Source organism: Cherax quadricarinatus, chromosome 71, assembly GCF_038502225.1.
Source record: "Cherax quadricarinatus isolate ZL_2023a chromosome 71, ASM3850222v1, whole genome shotgun sequence".
Classification (NCBI taxonomy): domain Eukaryota; kingdom Metazoa; phylum Arthropoda; class Malacostraca; order Decapoda; family Parastacidae; genus Cherax; species Cherax quadricarinatus.
In genome coordinates this window covers 14,251,677-14,266,676 of record NC_091362.1, presented here as the reverse complement: position 1 = coordinate 14,266,676, position 15,000 = coordinate 14,251,677, and the positions used below count along the sequence as shown (strand labels likewise).

At 40.8% G+C, this 15,000-nt stretch overlaps 1 protein-coding gene across 3 annotated transcripts in view; it reads left to right on the top strand.

Moving 5' to 3' along the window:
* The window catches only part of parvin (beta-parvin), a 92,947-nt gene that overhangs the window by 55,341 nt on the left and 22,606 nt on the right, over window positions 1-15,000 (top strand). Inside the window, exons 1-5 of one of the 3 annotated variants that reach the window (XM_053793427.2) lie at window positions 4,226-4,407; window positions 4,498-4,601; window positions 10,265-10,357; window positions 12,035-12,118; window positions 13,698-13,796. In XM_053793427.2, coding sequence (XP_053649402.1) covers window positions 4,523-4,601; window positions 10,265-10,357; window positions 12,035-12,118; window positions 13,698-13,796 — 355 coding nt within the window. In that variant the 5' untranslated portion in view covers window positions 4,226-4,407; window positions 4,498-4,522. Of the gene's footprint in view, window positions 1-4,225; window positions 4,413-4,497; window positions 4,602-10,264; window positions 10,358-12,034; window positions 12,119-13,697; window positions 13,797-15,000 lie in introns of those variants that run through there. The other 2 variants (XM_053793426.2, XM_053793425.2) reach the window with 2 other exon arrangements.

Genomic DNA, 15,000 nt, shown 5'->3' with positions numbered 1-15,000 from the left:
TGGTAGGGTAATGGAGGCTAACACCTACGTGGTAGGGTAATGGAGGCTAACACCTACGTGGTAGGGTAATGGAGGCTAACACCTACGTGGTAGGGTAATGGAGGCTAACACCTACGTGGTAGGGTAATGGAGGCTAACACCTACGTGGTAGGGTAATGGAGGCTAACACCTACGTGGTAGGGTAATGGAGGCTAACACCCTGAAAACCACTACTTAAGGGGGGGAGGAATTTTTTTTTTTATCCTTTGTCCAATTTTAATGTAATTTTTACTGTGATTTAAGCAGCATCTGACGACCCTAAAACCAGTAATTAACTACGTCTTTTCAGAACCTAAATTTTCTAATTTATTTAACGTGATATAACAGGAACAATATTTCTCAGTATTTCACATGTTAAATTAGCAAATCTGCGTCAATTACTTCAGTTTCCGCCGTCATAGAATTGCGATCACAATTTTTCGAATGTTTAAAGGCAAACAGCAGAGGGTTTTGGAGGTTATCTGATCCATTCCAGTAATCTTGAAGTGAGTTGTGTAATTTTGGTCATAGAGCATCTACCCGTGCTAGATGTTCCTTGAATCTTGCTAAAGTTGCCGTACACCAGCGTTAAAAGTTTGAGTGCGATCGGATGAGGCATTTTCGTGTTAGGAAAAAAATATGAACGAAAATTTAGGGAAACAAAAACTAAAATTATGGAAGCCACTGGGATACCTAATAAATAGCCTAATAAGGGATGCCTAATAAGTTGCTATTATTATTGTTATTATTAGTAGTAGTAGTATTAGTAATAGTATTAGTATTAGTATTATTGCTGTTGTTTTCGTTGTCTTGTTATTGTTACTTTTATTATTATTATTATTATTATTATTATTATTATTATTATTATTATTATTATTATTATTATTATTATTATTATTATTATTATTATCTTCATCATTTTGAGAAATGGTAGAAGAAATATTGTTTCAGGTAGTAGAGTACAATTTTTAGAGCATGATTCCAGAGTCAGGATAAGAAGTCAGTGTGTAACTCATCCTTGATCAAAACTGCCACCTGGGTTCAACCCCCACCCGTTCCGTGGTCTGTTTGCAATCGTGTTATTACGATTTCGTGAGGCATTAGTCCCACTTGGGGTCTATCTGGAGGAATGCTAGATAAATGGACACAAATGCAACTAATGCGACATTTTGTTGTGGCTTGACAGAGTTCCTGGAGGGCGAAACGTTGCCACAATAAAATGCCACATTAGTTGCTTCTGTGTCCATTTGCTTAACATTTTGTTGGTAATTTTACCATTATTACTACCGCAGAGGAGTGTATCGAGGGTCGACACCCCGGCGGCCTGATCCCAAATCAGGACTCCCGGTGGATGACCTGATCAACCAGGTTCTTGGTGCTAGACGCACGAAGTCCAACATAGGCACCGCAGTCCGGCCGATCAGGGACCGGCTTGAGGGCCCTATCTAGTTCCTTCTTGAAGACAGCCAGAGGGTCTCTTGGTAATCCCCCTTATGTATGGTGGGAGGCTGTTAAAAAGTCTTGGTCCTCTTTCACTTATTGCGTTTTTCCTTAATGTATTCAAAGCGCCCTTGCTGTTCATCGGAGGTAAATTACACCGTCTACCAAGCCTCTTGCTATCATGTGACCCTTCAAGAGAGGTTCCTTGACTCTGATGAGGGGCTCTTGATCTCTTGATGTACCCGGGTCCGGCAGTGGGCGCTTTTTCCCCCTGGCGGCCCATAGGTCCGTCTCCCTGCGACTGGTGGAAATGGATGTCCCCGTCTGCACCTCCAGAGTGGCTGCCTTGGCTGCTCCATATGCCTCGTCGTTCCCATGGAGGCAGACGTGACTCGGGATCCAGTTGAGCGTTGCTCTTCGGCCCTGAGGTTACCTGAGGGCTCAGGTAACTACTCAGAGAGCTCTACCTCCTTCCCTTTTGTTGTGAGGAGTTAAGATGCGAAGCAGTGTAGCTCTAGACTTGGGCGAAGCAGTTACTCAAGGGATTTATAATTACCATAACGAAAGTTACGGCAAAAAGAAATAAAAAATTTTAGAAAGGGCCAAACAATTACATGAAGCACTTTAAAATCTCTATTGTTTCTACCATGGAACACCATAGTCGTTAAAAGAAAGCCAGGGCATGATCGACGTGTCCAGACACTCAAATGATCAGGGTCCATCCCATAGATTTATTCAACGGTAATGATCAGCGTCCGGTGATGTATCCAATTTCGCTAGAAATAATACAAAAAACTTCCTGGCCTCCTAACACTTAATTCAACGATTTTAAGAACGTGAAAATAAAAGAAATATGTAGCGTCTCCTACTTTACGTATGACTGGCTCAGAATTTAAAAACACAGTAGTATTTTGATCTCCCTCTAAGATCTTCACTAGTAACCCACCGTCCACTAACGGAGGGTCGGTCTCTGCCCAGGTATATTGTCGGGTAATTTCGTGTTGTCTCTAGTTTTGATGAACTGGTTTGCGCAGAGCCTCGGCTCCTTCGTTCTCTATCTGAGACAATATTTTTGGGTGTTTCACTGGTCCATGTGGTTAGTCTCGGCCTCCTAACTAGTCAAGAGAGAGTGGTGGTATCATGTTGAAGTGGTTGACCTGTTTCTTTGAGGGAGAGAGAGAGAGAGAGAGAGAGAGAGAGAGAGAGAGAGACAGCAGGAGGCAGCCAGGAAGGCAGGCCGCGGCGCTGCAGTAAATCCCGGGGCGTCAAGCAGTGTGCATTTCATTTAATTTGCAATCAGCGTGTGACTGTAATGGCTCCCAGGGGAACAAACTAATTTATACCTTAATTACAAACTCTGGCACTTCTCTCACCCCCCATACCCCCCTTCCTACCACCACCACCACCATCCCGCTTCTATCTCTCACACCCACCTGCCCCTTAAATCCTCCACTCCCTCCACCGCCTCCTTCCTTCACTCCTGCAGTCTACCAATCCCATCACCCTTCACTCCATTAACAAGGAGTTTACTATCTACACAAACGAGGCTAGGCTGGGTTTATTTTATTTTTATATAGAAAATTACTGTATCGCAATTCGCTGAGCTGCCGTAGACCGATGTCACAGTATTGACGTTTGATGTCACCTTGATGCTGAAGTCGGCTTCACGGTGCTGAAGAGATAAGCTAGCACCATATATGATGTCCTGCTGTTCTTTCAAGCGCACGAGAAAGTTGTGCTGTCGTCTTCTCCTAAGAAAGTGACGCTGTCGTTTCTAACTAGGTAAGTGGTGCTGTATATGTCGTCATCATCTAGACAAGTGGTTTTGTAGTCGTCTGCTGAGCAAGTAACGCTATGGTCTCTCCTCACTTCTCCTGAATCCTCCTGAAATACTATACGATTCTGAAGCCAGGGCAAGCACTCGAATCGGAGTTAATTGCACTCCATATATACCTCCTGTGAACGGTAGTGCAAGAGTATATTGTTACTAATGGTGTGGCGATATCGACAAACTCTGCAAAATAACAGTAGTGCACAGTTTGTGTATCCATACATGTATACACAAAAAAGAGGCATTGGAACTAGGCCTCAAAAGGATGAACAAAAGTCCACCCGGAATATATATATATATATATATATATATATATATATATATATATATATATATATATATATATATATATATATATATATATATATATATATATATATAATATTAATCAGTCAGAGGTGGCGGTGGTGGTGATGGAATGATGGAAGCGGTTCGAACGATTATTTCAGCGGTTGCGGATGCGATGGTGGCAGTGACTTGACGATAACAGTGGCAGTTGTATACACACACGTGTGTGTGTGTGTATCTGTATGTGTGTGTGTGTGTTTGTGTGAGCGCGCTCGTGGAAGGAACATACCTTGATACCGCTGAAGGGCTCTTGATCGCCGAAACTGCAGCACCCTACTCCCCCCTCTCCCCGAATCCTCGGGTCGAAACGTTATTACCTCCCCTCCCCCAAGTGCTCTACGACAGCCACCGGGTTTAGCGCTACGAACATAATTTCTGACTCACCGGATGGCGCCCCCCGTACACACCTCCTCCCCGGGACAAGATGGACCTTATCTTGCCTCCTGCAGCAGGGCCCACCTTCCCTATCTCTCAACACACTAACTCTCGACCTTACGGCGCAGCATTTCATAGCGTTATCATGGCCCGAGGTGAGGCAGCACATCCTGTGTGATAGTCACACCGGCTCCTCGTATCCAGTACGAGATGAATTACTTAAGTGACTGACACTGTGGCCTAAACAGAGAGTAATTTGCCTTCATCTCTAAATATATGTGCAAACACCTGCGTGAATATCTACGTAAATGCCTGTGCAAATACCCGCGTAAATACCTGCGTCAGTAGTTGCGTGGATTTGTCGACAGAGACGTTTAGGCTACGTCATCCTGTTGGTAAGGTATGTTGATGTGTTGATGGTGTTAATTCTTATTCTTATTCTTCATATTTTCTTTGATATTAATGCAGATCCTGCCTCTTTTCAGCACCAGCAGCGTTGCTTTCAGGAGTATGTCTGAAATCAGCTCGCCTCTGTCCGCCCGCACTCCCTCACCCGCAAGGTCTCTCTCCCCGGATATACCTCCAACCAGTGAGTATACCACACCCTCTGCCAGGACATACCTCGCACTACCGAGTATAGTTGAGCTCCCATACCCGGATATACCCCACACTAATGAGTAAACACGAACACATCTACCTTAATATACCAGGTATAATACTGACACGTGTGTACCATTAAGAAACTTTATTATGGAAACGTTTCGCCCCCCAAGGGCTTTATCAGTTGATTAATAAAACCACTGCTGGGTCAAACTTTTCCGTAATAAAGTTACCTAACGGTGAAAACGTGTCTCATGTCTACACAGACTTCATGTCACTGCTGCAGTCAATACGTGAGTGGTGCTGGAAATTCATGACTAATTCGTGTTGTCTTGATTAAGCGAAATTCTACATTCGTCATACTCAACAATCTAAGGTAGAAATACCTGGAACCATCAATGGCTAATTTCTGGGGGTTTATAATGGCAGCAAAGGAATGTTTGTTCAGTTGTATTGGCTTACTGCACAGTTTGTGCAGCTTCGTGTTGGCTTACTGCACAGTTTGTGCAGCTTCGTGTTTGCCAACTCGATCCGTTGAAAACTGTTCGGCGTTGATGGATTTCTTTGATGGTACCACGCAATGATAGGTCAGCTGGAGGGATGTCAGGGCAGCTGGAATGACGAAAAGTCAGCTGGGTAGATGACAGGTTAGCTAGAGGCATGGTCATGGACCGGGCCTCGAGGTGTCGTTAATTAACCCCCGAGAAACCCTGCAGGTATAGTCCAGGACCGGCGCTACCCACCACACAAACTAGATCATCGCCTGAGTTCCAGCATCCAGGAGCATCACAGATTCAGGGCAAACTTAAATAAAATTCCATAAGTTAAGTAAAAATACGAAACCTTACCAATAAAGGAAAGAATGGGTGGGACTGGCGACAGTTACACTAAAAATATATATACTTTTAATAAGGAACAGTGTCATATTAAAATGACAGCACGACAAAATTCGACGCTTTGGGTTGGCTAGGAGGCTGGTGTAGGACCTGGAAAAGTCGGGTCAAACACGGAACGGCAGGGAGTAGAGAACCTTTGGTTAGTTAGGGCTAAAAGAAAAGTTATGGGTGGGGAAGTAGCTGCATGCTAAAGAATAGACACAATACCATGACTGGAACAAGACACTTCGCCATAATTGTCCTATGTGCTGGTTATATGAGATGTGTGGTGTTATAGCCTCTCACGGGACCTGGTGTGGGTTACGGAGAGTGGAATTAGTGTTACTTTTCGTTCTTCAGAGAGTCTAGTGCCTTTCAGGTGCTCTGTTATTCCCGTCTTCGCCTAAGCATATCTGTAATTCCAGCATTACAGGAAAAAAAATCTGAATAATTTTGAATAATTTTCAGACCTCTGGAGAACTTGAACTACTAGTAAATAGCCAATAAAAAAAACTGACGAATCAAATATGGGTAGTATCAAACTCCAAGAAAAATTTTCGCAAAGTCTTAGAAAATGTGATTGGTTTAGAGTTATGACTATGAACAATTTCTCTCTCAGACGAGTTGCATGACAACTTATACACCTCGTAAAAAAATGGAAAAACAGTGAGACATGTGTACACTACCTCGGGAAAGACGTAAAATAAACTAGTTCAATTCTTAGCTATTGCAATAAAGTAAGCCATGCTAGCAATTGCTCTTGCTGTATAGTATTATTAAATAATCTAATACTGTAAGTAAGCCATGTTGAACAAATGAGCATGACACTTCGATCTTTACACACCTTCAGACAATGATGAATGAGAGCCAGAGCCTCACATCAAAGAACATTTTAGTGGGTTTTGTGGCAGTTCTTGACACGACATGGTCTGGCAGACACCATTCTTCATCAATTGCAGGAGATGCCATTACGGGTCGAAAACATGCGTGATCAAGGCTATGATAATGGAAGCAACACGAGCAGAAAAGAAAATGGTGTACAAAAGAGCATATTGGATATTAATCTACGAGAACTGTTCCTTTCCTGCTTTGCACGCAGTCTTACAAAGAACATTTCTAATTTGAATGTATGTACAGATGTGGACTTACATTTTTGGGGCCCTGAAGCTTGAACTGTTATGGGGGCCCCTTCGCATTCCTTTCTCATTCATTACCAAAATTTTTAAGCAATGTGGACTCAAGTCGCTTATGGGGCCATTCCGGGATTAGGGGCCTTGAAGCTAAGATTTGTCAGTTTCATAGGAGATCCGCCAGGGCCGGTGTCCTGGCACTGATTTTAATATGAAATTTATCGTTTCCCCGTTGTTCGTATGACGTTCTGTTTGAGATTAATATTGCTAAGCAAAAACTCCAAGAAAGGAAATTTGATAACACGATGTAGCTGCGCAGCTGAAAGAAATAATAAAAAAATCTTGTAATGTGCAGGAATGACGAAGAAACTGAGACAGCATTAATAAATACTGAATAACTTTCCGAGGAGTTTGCAATACTAGCGGAATTAGACCCCTCAAGGGAGGTTCCTTGACGCTGGTGAGGGGGCTCTTGATCTAGGGAATTGGATCTGTGCTCCAGTTTCCCGAATGCCTTCCCTACCCCTCCTCCCAGGAGCTGTATAATTCCTACGGGCTTAGCGCTCCCCATAACAAAATTAGGACGAGAGTCAGTCCCCACTAGAGGAAGAGACAGCAGCTCACTCACAATGGTAAACAAGAAAGCAGTTCAGAGTGAACTTTCATTTCACAATCTTGAACGTTGTGATACAGTTACCTAACTGAAAATACACACATAAGTGTGAGTCAAGTTCTCTGGCGTCCTGTATAACATCCCCAATATGCAGACAAGAAAATAGAAGAAAGAAGTTGAGCAGAGCTTAAAATTAGAAGAGAAATCAATTTTACGACATGGGGAGGACAACAACATCGTTACTACAGACTATGTGGTGAATCACTGCTGCTCACTGCGAGACGGATCGATACGACTGGATCACCACAAGATATTTGGAAATTTATATGCCAAAGGAAAGAGCTTTCAGATAATGACAATAATCAAAATGAATTTGTTTCAAAATACAAACGTACCCAATAATTTGAAACCCTATAGTGGGTGCTCTGAATGTATTTAATGTCCTGTAAGATCTCGTGATGCTCCCTATGTATGATTATTTGTATGAACGATGTAACATACACAAGATGGAACTATCACAACATCAAAAGGCTTACTTGAGGAGCTACACCCATTCTCAGGCAGCTACCAATATCTAGTTAAATTGTCTACCTCACACTTAACCAGGATTACTAATCTATCTACAAATTACATAATATTACTAACCTACCTACGAATTACATAAGATTACTAATCTACCTACAAATTACTTACGATTACTAATCTACCTACAAATCACATAAGATTACTAATCTACCTACAAATTACTTACGATTACTAATCTACTTACAAATTACTTACGATTACTAATCTACCTACAAATTACTTACGATTACTAATCTACCTACAAATTACTTACGATTACTAATCTACCTACAAATTACTTAAGATTACTAATCTACCTACAAATTACGTAAGATTACTAATCTACCTACAAATTACTTACGATTACTAATCTACCTACAAATTACTTACGATTACTAATCTACCTACATATTACGTAAGATTACTAGTCTACCTACAAATTACGTAAGATTACTAATCTACCTACAAATTACGTAAGATTACTAATCCACCTAAAAATTACTGACGATTACTAATCTACCTACAAATTACTTACGATTACTAATCTACCTACAAATTACGTAAGATTACTAATCTACCTACAAATTACGTAAGATTACTAATCTACCTGCAAATTACGTAAGATTACTAATCTACCTACAAATTACGTAAGATTACTAATCTACCTACAAATTACGTAAGATTACTAATCTACCTACAAATTACGTAAGATTACTAGTCTACCTACAAATTACGTAAGATTACTAATCTACCTACAAATTACGTAAGATTACTAATCTACCTACAAATTACGTAAGATTACTAATCTACCTACAAATATTTGATTTACAGAAAAAGGTTCGTCAGTATGCGTGGAAATTAATCCATATTTGACAAAGACACTATAATTGCCAGGCTTAAGCCGGGTTATAAATACTTTTTTTTTGTCAGTTTGGCGTAGTCGAAGGCGCTGGTCAATAGTTTTGAAGAACCCTGCCAACTCTATATAACCCCTCTTTTGAACACTGCTTGCTTGGATGAACATACACAGCGTGTGAACAAAGTGTGTATGCTCTTTGAAAATTAGATGCCAGATATTCTGAGCAGACACTCTGAGTTTTCTTTCAACAGACACGATTGTCTTGTTATGGTTTCATGATTAAGTTAGTCACTACCCACCACAAATAGGTCATTAACTTAGTGCCTGACGTCCGTAGGATAGACGTGGGTCATTAACTTAGCGCCTGACGTCCATAGGATGGACGTAAGTCATTAACTTAGCGCCTGACGTCCATAGGATAGACATAGGTCATTAACTTAGCACCTGACGTTCATAGGATGGATATACGTCATTAACTTAGCTATGGTTTACCGTCCACAAGATGAATGTAAGCGCATAATTAACTTAAACGTTTTGACGACAAAATGCTGCCTTACCGAGAGATATTTCTCACCGTCATACTTTTGTTTTGTTTTTGTCTTATCGTTTTCTTTCGTAGTTTCTTTATTATACATATATTCGTCCTTTTCTATTTTCTTGTCTTTCTCTTAGTCTTGTGGTCTCTTTTTTGTCTTGCCGTCTCTGGTTCCTGCTGGCTTCTATTTTAAGATCGCATGAAGATCTTTCAGTAGGATAATACTTTCATTTCTGACTCGTAAATGGACACGTAATCCAGGTGAGGGGATTTCCAGGTAGGGGATTTCCAGGTAGGGGATTTCCAGGTAGGAGATTTCCAGGTAGGAGATTTCCAGGTAGGGGATTTCCAGGTAGGGGATTTCCAGGTAGGGGATTTCCAGGTAGGGGATTTCCAGGTAGGGGATTTCCAGGTAGGGGATTTCCAGGTAGGAGATTTCCAGGTAGGGGATTTCCAGGTAGGGGATTTCCAGGTAGGGGATTTCCAGGTAGGGGATTTCCAGGTAAAGGATTTCCAGGTAGGGGATTTCCAGGTAGGGGATTTCCAGGTAGGAGATTTCCAGGTAGGGGATTTCCAGGTAGGAGATTTCCAGGTAGGGGATTTCCAGGTAGGGGATTTCCAGTTAGGAGATTTCCAGGTAGGGGATTTCCAGGTAGGGGATTTCCAGGTAGGGGATTTCCAGGTAGGGGATTTCCAGGTAGGAGATTTCCAGGTAGGGGATTTCCAGGTAGGGGATTTCCAGGTAGGGGATTTCCAGGTAGGGGATTTCCAGGTAGGAGATTTCCAGGTAGGGGATTTCCAGGTAGGGGATTTCCAGGTAGGGGATTTCCAGGTAGGGGATTTCCAGGTAATGGATTTCCAGGTAGGAGATTTCCAGGTAGGGGATTTCTAGGTAGGAGATTTCCAGGTAGGAGATTTCCAGGTATGGGATTTTTGTAATATACTCATTTATCTGCTTCATGTGAAGTTTTAAACCCCTGCGTAGTATTCAGGGCAAGGTAGTGGAAGGCTTGATCCTCCGTCCGTCCGCTAATCACGCTATTGAAGCGTACTCACTGATTTTTCTGTGTTGACAGGAGCACAATACCTGCGTGCCGGAGCCACCGAGTTTTCGGACACCTCGGAGGATGAGGCCGAACTACGAGCCCTCTCAGACTCCTCCTACGAAGGTAGGTTCCAGGTTCCTCCTATGATGTAAGTACCAAGCTTCTCTCACGATGGTAGGTACCAAGTTTCTCTCACGATGGTAGATACCAAGCCTCTCTCACGATGGTAGGTACCAAGTTTCTCTCACGATGGTAGGTGCCAAACTTCTCTCAAGATGGTAGGTACTAAGCTTCTCTCACGATGGTAGGTACCAAGCTTCTCTCATGATGGTAGGTACCAAGCTTCTCTTACGATGGTATGTTCCAAGGGATTTTTGTTATTTAACACAATAGCATCAGCAGTGGACTACTACGCCATTTTATATGATAATTTCAATGTAGGCACATCCAGTTATGCTACTTACCTATTCTAAATCATCGTTATTTTGTGAGTACAGTCACAGTGCGCGGTTACTCTATATGATAGAGTCATTGTTGAAATACCAGCAGTCTATAGCATCTTTATTCTATATAATTGGACTTCGGGAACAAAAACTAGATGTTTCCCTCACATGGATGAGCTATAGAAAAGCAGAAGATTGAGACACTCAATCTTCAACTTGTCGGTTTTTCAAACCAAAACCATTCATCAAAACCATTCATCACATATAGAAAAGCAGCAAAACCTGTCGGGTTTAGCTTGAAAACTTGATTGTGGCACTGAGGATGCTGTCTAATGTGACCTTGTCAGCTCATTCCTGCTGAAGAGGGCGTGCGACCTCACGCAGTAATATTGTCGTGGCTGACTTTTTAAGTCATCTTAAGTGCTAAACCCATGTGGGACATTCAGCACAAAAGGTGTTGGAGGCTCGATCCTCCGCCTGCTGAACACGAGACAGACGTGCTTTCTATCTGTACTCTCCTATATCACTGTCGTGGTTGAAGGAGTCAGAAACCTAGGCAAGCCACGTCTGGGTTATTCAGCCGACGACTTAATAGGTAATAAACGACAGATACCGCAAAAGGAAGTATAAATGGCGCATAGGATTAAAGTTACTCTTCAGTCCAACGCAATAGGATTGAAAAGTAAGTATCAGCTCTCAATACCTAATAAATACCGATTCCAAGTCCATGTTAATGGTGGTGCTACTGGAATGTACTGGATGAGTGTAAATCTGGGTATGTAAATGGAAAGGAGTGTTGTAGTAAGGGATGAAGGGTCGGGGGAGGTACAGTATATTAGATGCTGCTGAAATGACTCCGTCTTGGGCATTCAGTCCCATTCATTCCCATTTTGTCATGTTAAAAAGCCTAGACTGTAGGAAAAACATGCTACATATCACGTACTCATCCAATTGAGCTCACCTATTTGTGATTGCAGGGGTCGATTCACAACTCCTGGCCCTGCCACTTCGCTGTTCGCTGCTAGGTCCACTCTCTCCCTGCCTCAAGAGCCTTATCGTACCTCATCTTAAAGCTAAATATGGATCCTGCCTCCACTACTTCACTCTCCAGATTGTTCCACTTCCTGACAACTCTAAGGCTGGAGAAGTACTTCCTAACATAGTTATTAGACTCCTCCAAGTTTTTAACTTCCAGTTGTGTCCCCATGTTCCTGTGTCTCATCACTGAGAGAGAGAGAGAGAGAGAGAGAGAGAGAGAGAGAGAGAGAGAGAGAGAGAGAGAGAGAGAGAGAGAGAGAGAGAGAGAGAGAGAGAATTAATGAGAAATGTTTTCACTGAGCAATGTTCTGACCCACAGGTTCACCGTGCACCTCACCGGCTCCTCCGAGGATCGTAGATTACGTTCCCAAGAAGGTTCAGTTCTACCAGGTGGAAGCACAAGGTGGGTTCCCCTTGAACTGTAACTTAAACCTCCCTCCTTCCTTACATAGTTACCGTTGTTTGTACTTTATTACTACATTAATAATTACTGTTGATGTGGCTAGTTCGACTTGTCATATATTCAATACTTTAACCTCTATAATAAACAAATATTAAACTTACATAAGCAATAATGTTATCTATTTATTTTGATAGTTTATTGCTTATTCATGTGATGGTTCTTCACGTTTATATTTATTTACTAGTCCCTCGTTAACAAATTTTTGCCTGTTGGTTAAAACAACGCATTACCGCTTCCAAAATTGTTTTTCCCTGGACTGTTATTGTCAAATTAATGTTCCAGCTTTAATTTGATTACCCGCCCTTGTTTGTGCTGACTCGCTTTTAGTGTTGTCAATTAATTTTTGTGACGCACTTCATCTAAATTTACAAATAAGTATATTCCTCTTTCTCACGCTCGTCAAAAATCACTTGGAAATGTGAAATTCACTGGACAATTGCTTATATATATATATATATATATATATATATATATATATATATATATATATATATATATATATATATATATATATATATATGTTGTGCCGAATAGGTAAAACTTGCGATTTGGGCTTAAATAGCAATGCTCTTCTTGCCGAATAAGGGAACAGAAAATTTGTGTATGTAATAATTTCGCAAAAATCATTCTGAATCTAACGAAAAAAATATATTTCATTGTTTGTTTATTATTAAATTTTTATAACTTATCTAAAATATATTTAGTTCGATTAGGCTAAATTACATTGCGCTTGTTATAGTAAGGTTAGGTAAGTTTTCTAAGGTTCTTCTGGTACAAAATTATTAATTTTTACATTAACATATATGTTTAAAAATATATTTTTTTCATTTATGTTAATGTAAAAATTAATAATTTTGTACCAAAAGAACCTTAGAAAACTTACCTAACGTTATTATAACAAGCGCAATTTAATTTAGCCTAATCGAACTAAATGTATTTTAGATAAGTTTACAATAATTAATAATAAACAAACACAATGAAATATATTTTTTTCGTTAGGTTCGGAATGATTTTTGGAAATTATTGCATACACAAATTTTTGCTTCCCTTATTCGGCAAGAAGAGCGTTGCTATTTAAGCCAAAATCGCAAGTTTTACTTATTCGGCATATATATATATATATATATATATATATATATATATATATATATATATATATATATATATATATATATATATATATATATAATGAACCAGCGGTGTGTGTGGTTATACTATACCTTGGTATATTGAATATTTTTACAATGGCTGAAGACTTATGGTATATTACTAACCCCTGGGGGGTTAGTTACTGTTAGTTAGTTACTAACCCCTGGGGGGTTAGTTACTGTTAGTTAGTTACTAACCCCTGGGGGGTTAGTAATAAATATAACCCCCCTAGAAAAGCCAAGCAGTGTATCTTAATGTCACTGAGATCCCTGGGATCCCGACGGCCTTCATGACCTTTATTGAAGTATTGCTTTTTTTCTGATATGCAGTACTGTGAATTTTTAAAAAAAATTCTCTCTCATCTTTGCAGATGAGGGAGAGGAGGCTGGCGGCGGTCATCGTCACCAGGGACCCACAATTGTGGTCTCAGACCCAGACACTACGGAGGCGCTGCTGGGGTCCAGGCCTGGTGAGCTCTCTCTCTCTCTCTCTCTCTCTCTCTCTCTCTCTCTCTCTCTCTCTCTCTCTCTCTCTCTCTCTCTCTCTCTCTCTCTCTCTCTCTCTCTCTCTCTCACTTTCCCTTTCCTGTAGTGAAAGAGTAACCACAGTAGAGTTGCACCATTTACGGTCTATCCATATGATCGTCCGTCCATTTCTTTAAACAGATCAATTTACAGACTAAGAGCTGTTGTTCTACCTCGGCTTGTTTCAAAACCCATTCCTATGTAAGGAATACTACCGTCCCCCCTGGATGCCACCCACAACAGTCGACTAGCGCCCAGGTACCTACTAATTACTAGGTGAATAGGGGCAGCAGGTACCTACTCACGACTAGATTACGGGTGGGGGGTAACATGTATAAGGTGACTAACACCTAGTTCCTAATTAATCACTGCCAGGTAAACAAAGGAAACATGTGTTAAGGTGACTAACACCCAAGTACCTAGTTCCTACCTACTTACTGATAGGTAAACAGGGGCAGTAAGTGTCAGGAAACATGCCAAACATTCCCACTTGAAGAAAAAAAAATCTGGTTCAGAGAGACGCCAAGTCACACAAAACTCACACCATAAAACCGAAAAAATTAACATGTCGAGAGATGATCCGGAAATGATATCACTTAATATTATACTAATTCCATCTTAAACGTAAGACAGGATGAGGGAAATGAGATAAACCTTATATTAAAAATTACTTATAATACCTCTGATAATTATAAACCGTTCTACATTTGTGATATGCGGATAATTATCTTCAAATTGTTCTTTTGTGGTTAAAATTATTATTTAACATAAAACAAAAGAGCTGAGTTTGCTTTTAAGATGTTAATTATTCTTCGTGATAAAATCCTCAATGTAACCAACTGGTGATTAAAATGTTGATCAATAATAGCGTTGGTAGATAAGACACATAGGCAACATTTAGGCAACTTTATTCCGAAACGTTTCGCCTACACAGTAGGCTTCTTCAGTCGAGTACAGAAAGTAGGCAGGAGCAGTAGAGATGAGAAGACGATGTAATCAGTCCATCACCCTTGAAGTCGTAGATTTGAGGTTGTCAGTCCCTCAGCCTGGAGAAGTTCTGTTCCAAAGTCTGGAACTAACTGAAGATCAAGCGACAGTGTGAGACTTAAATACTGTCGGAAGGAGAGGTGCAGAGTAGTAGTAGTAGTG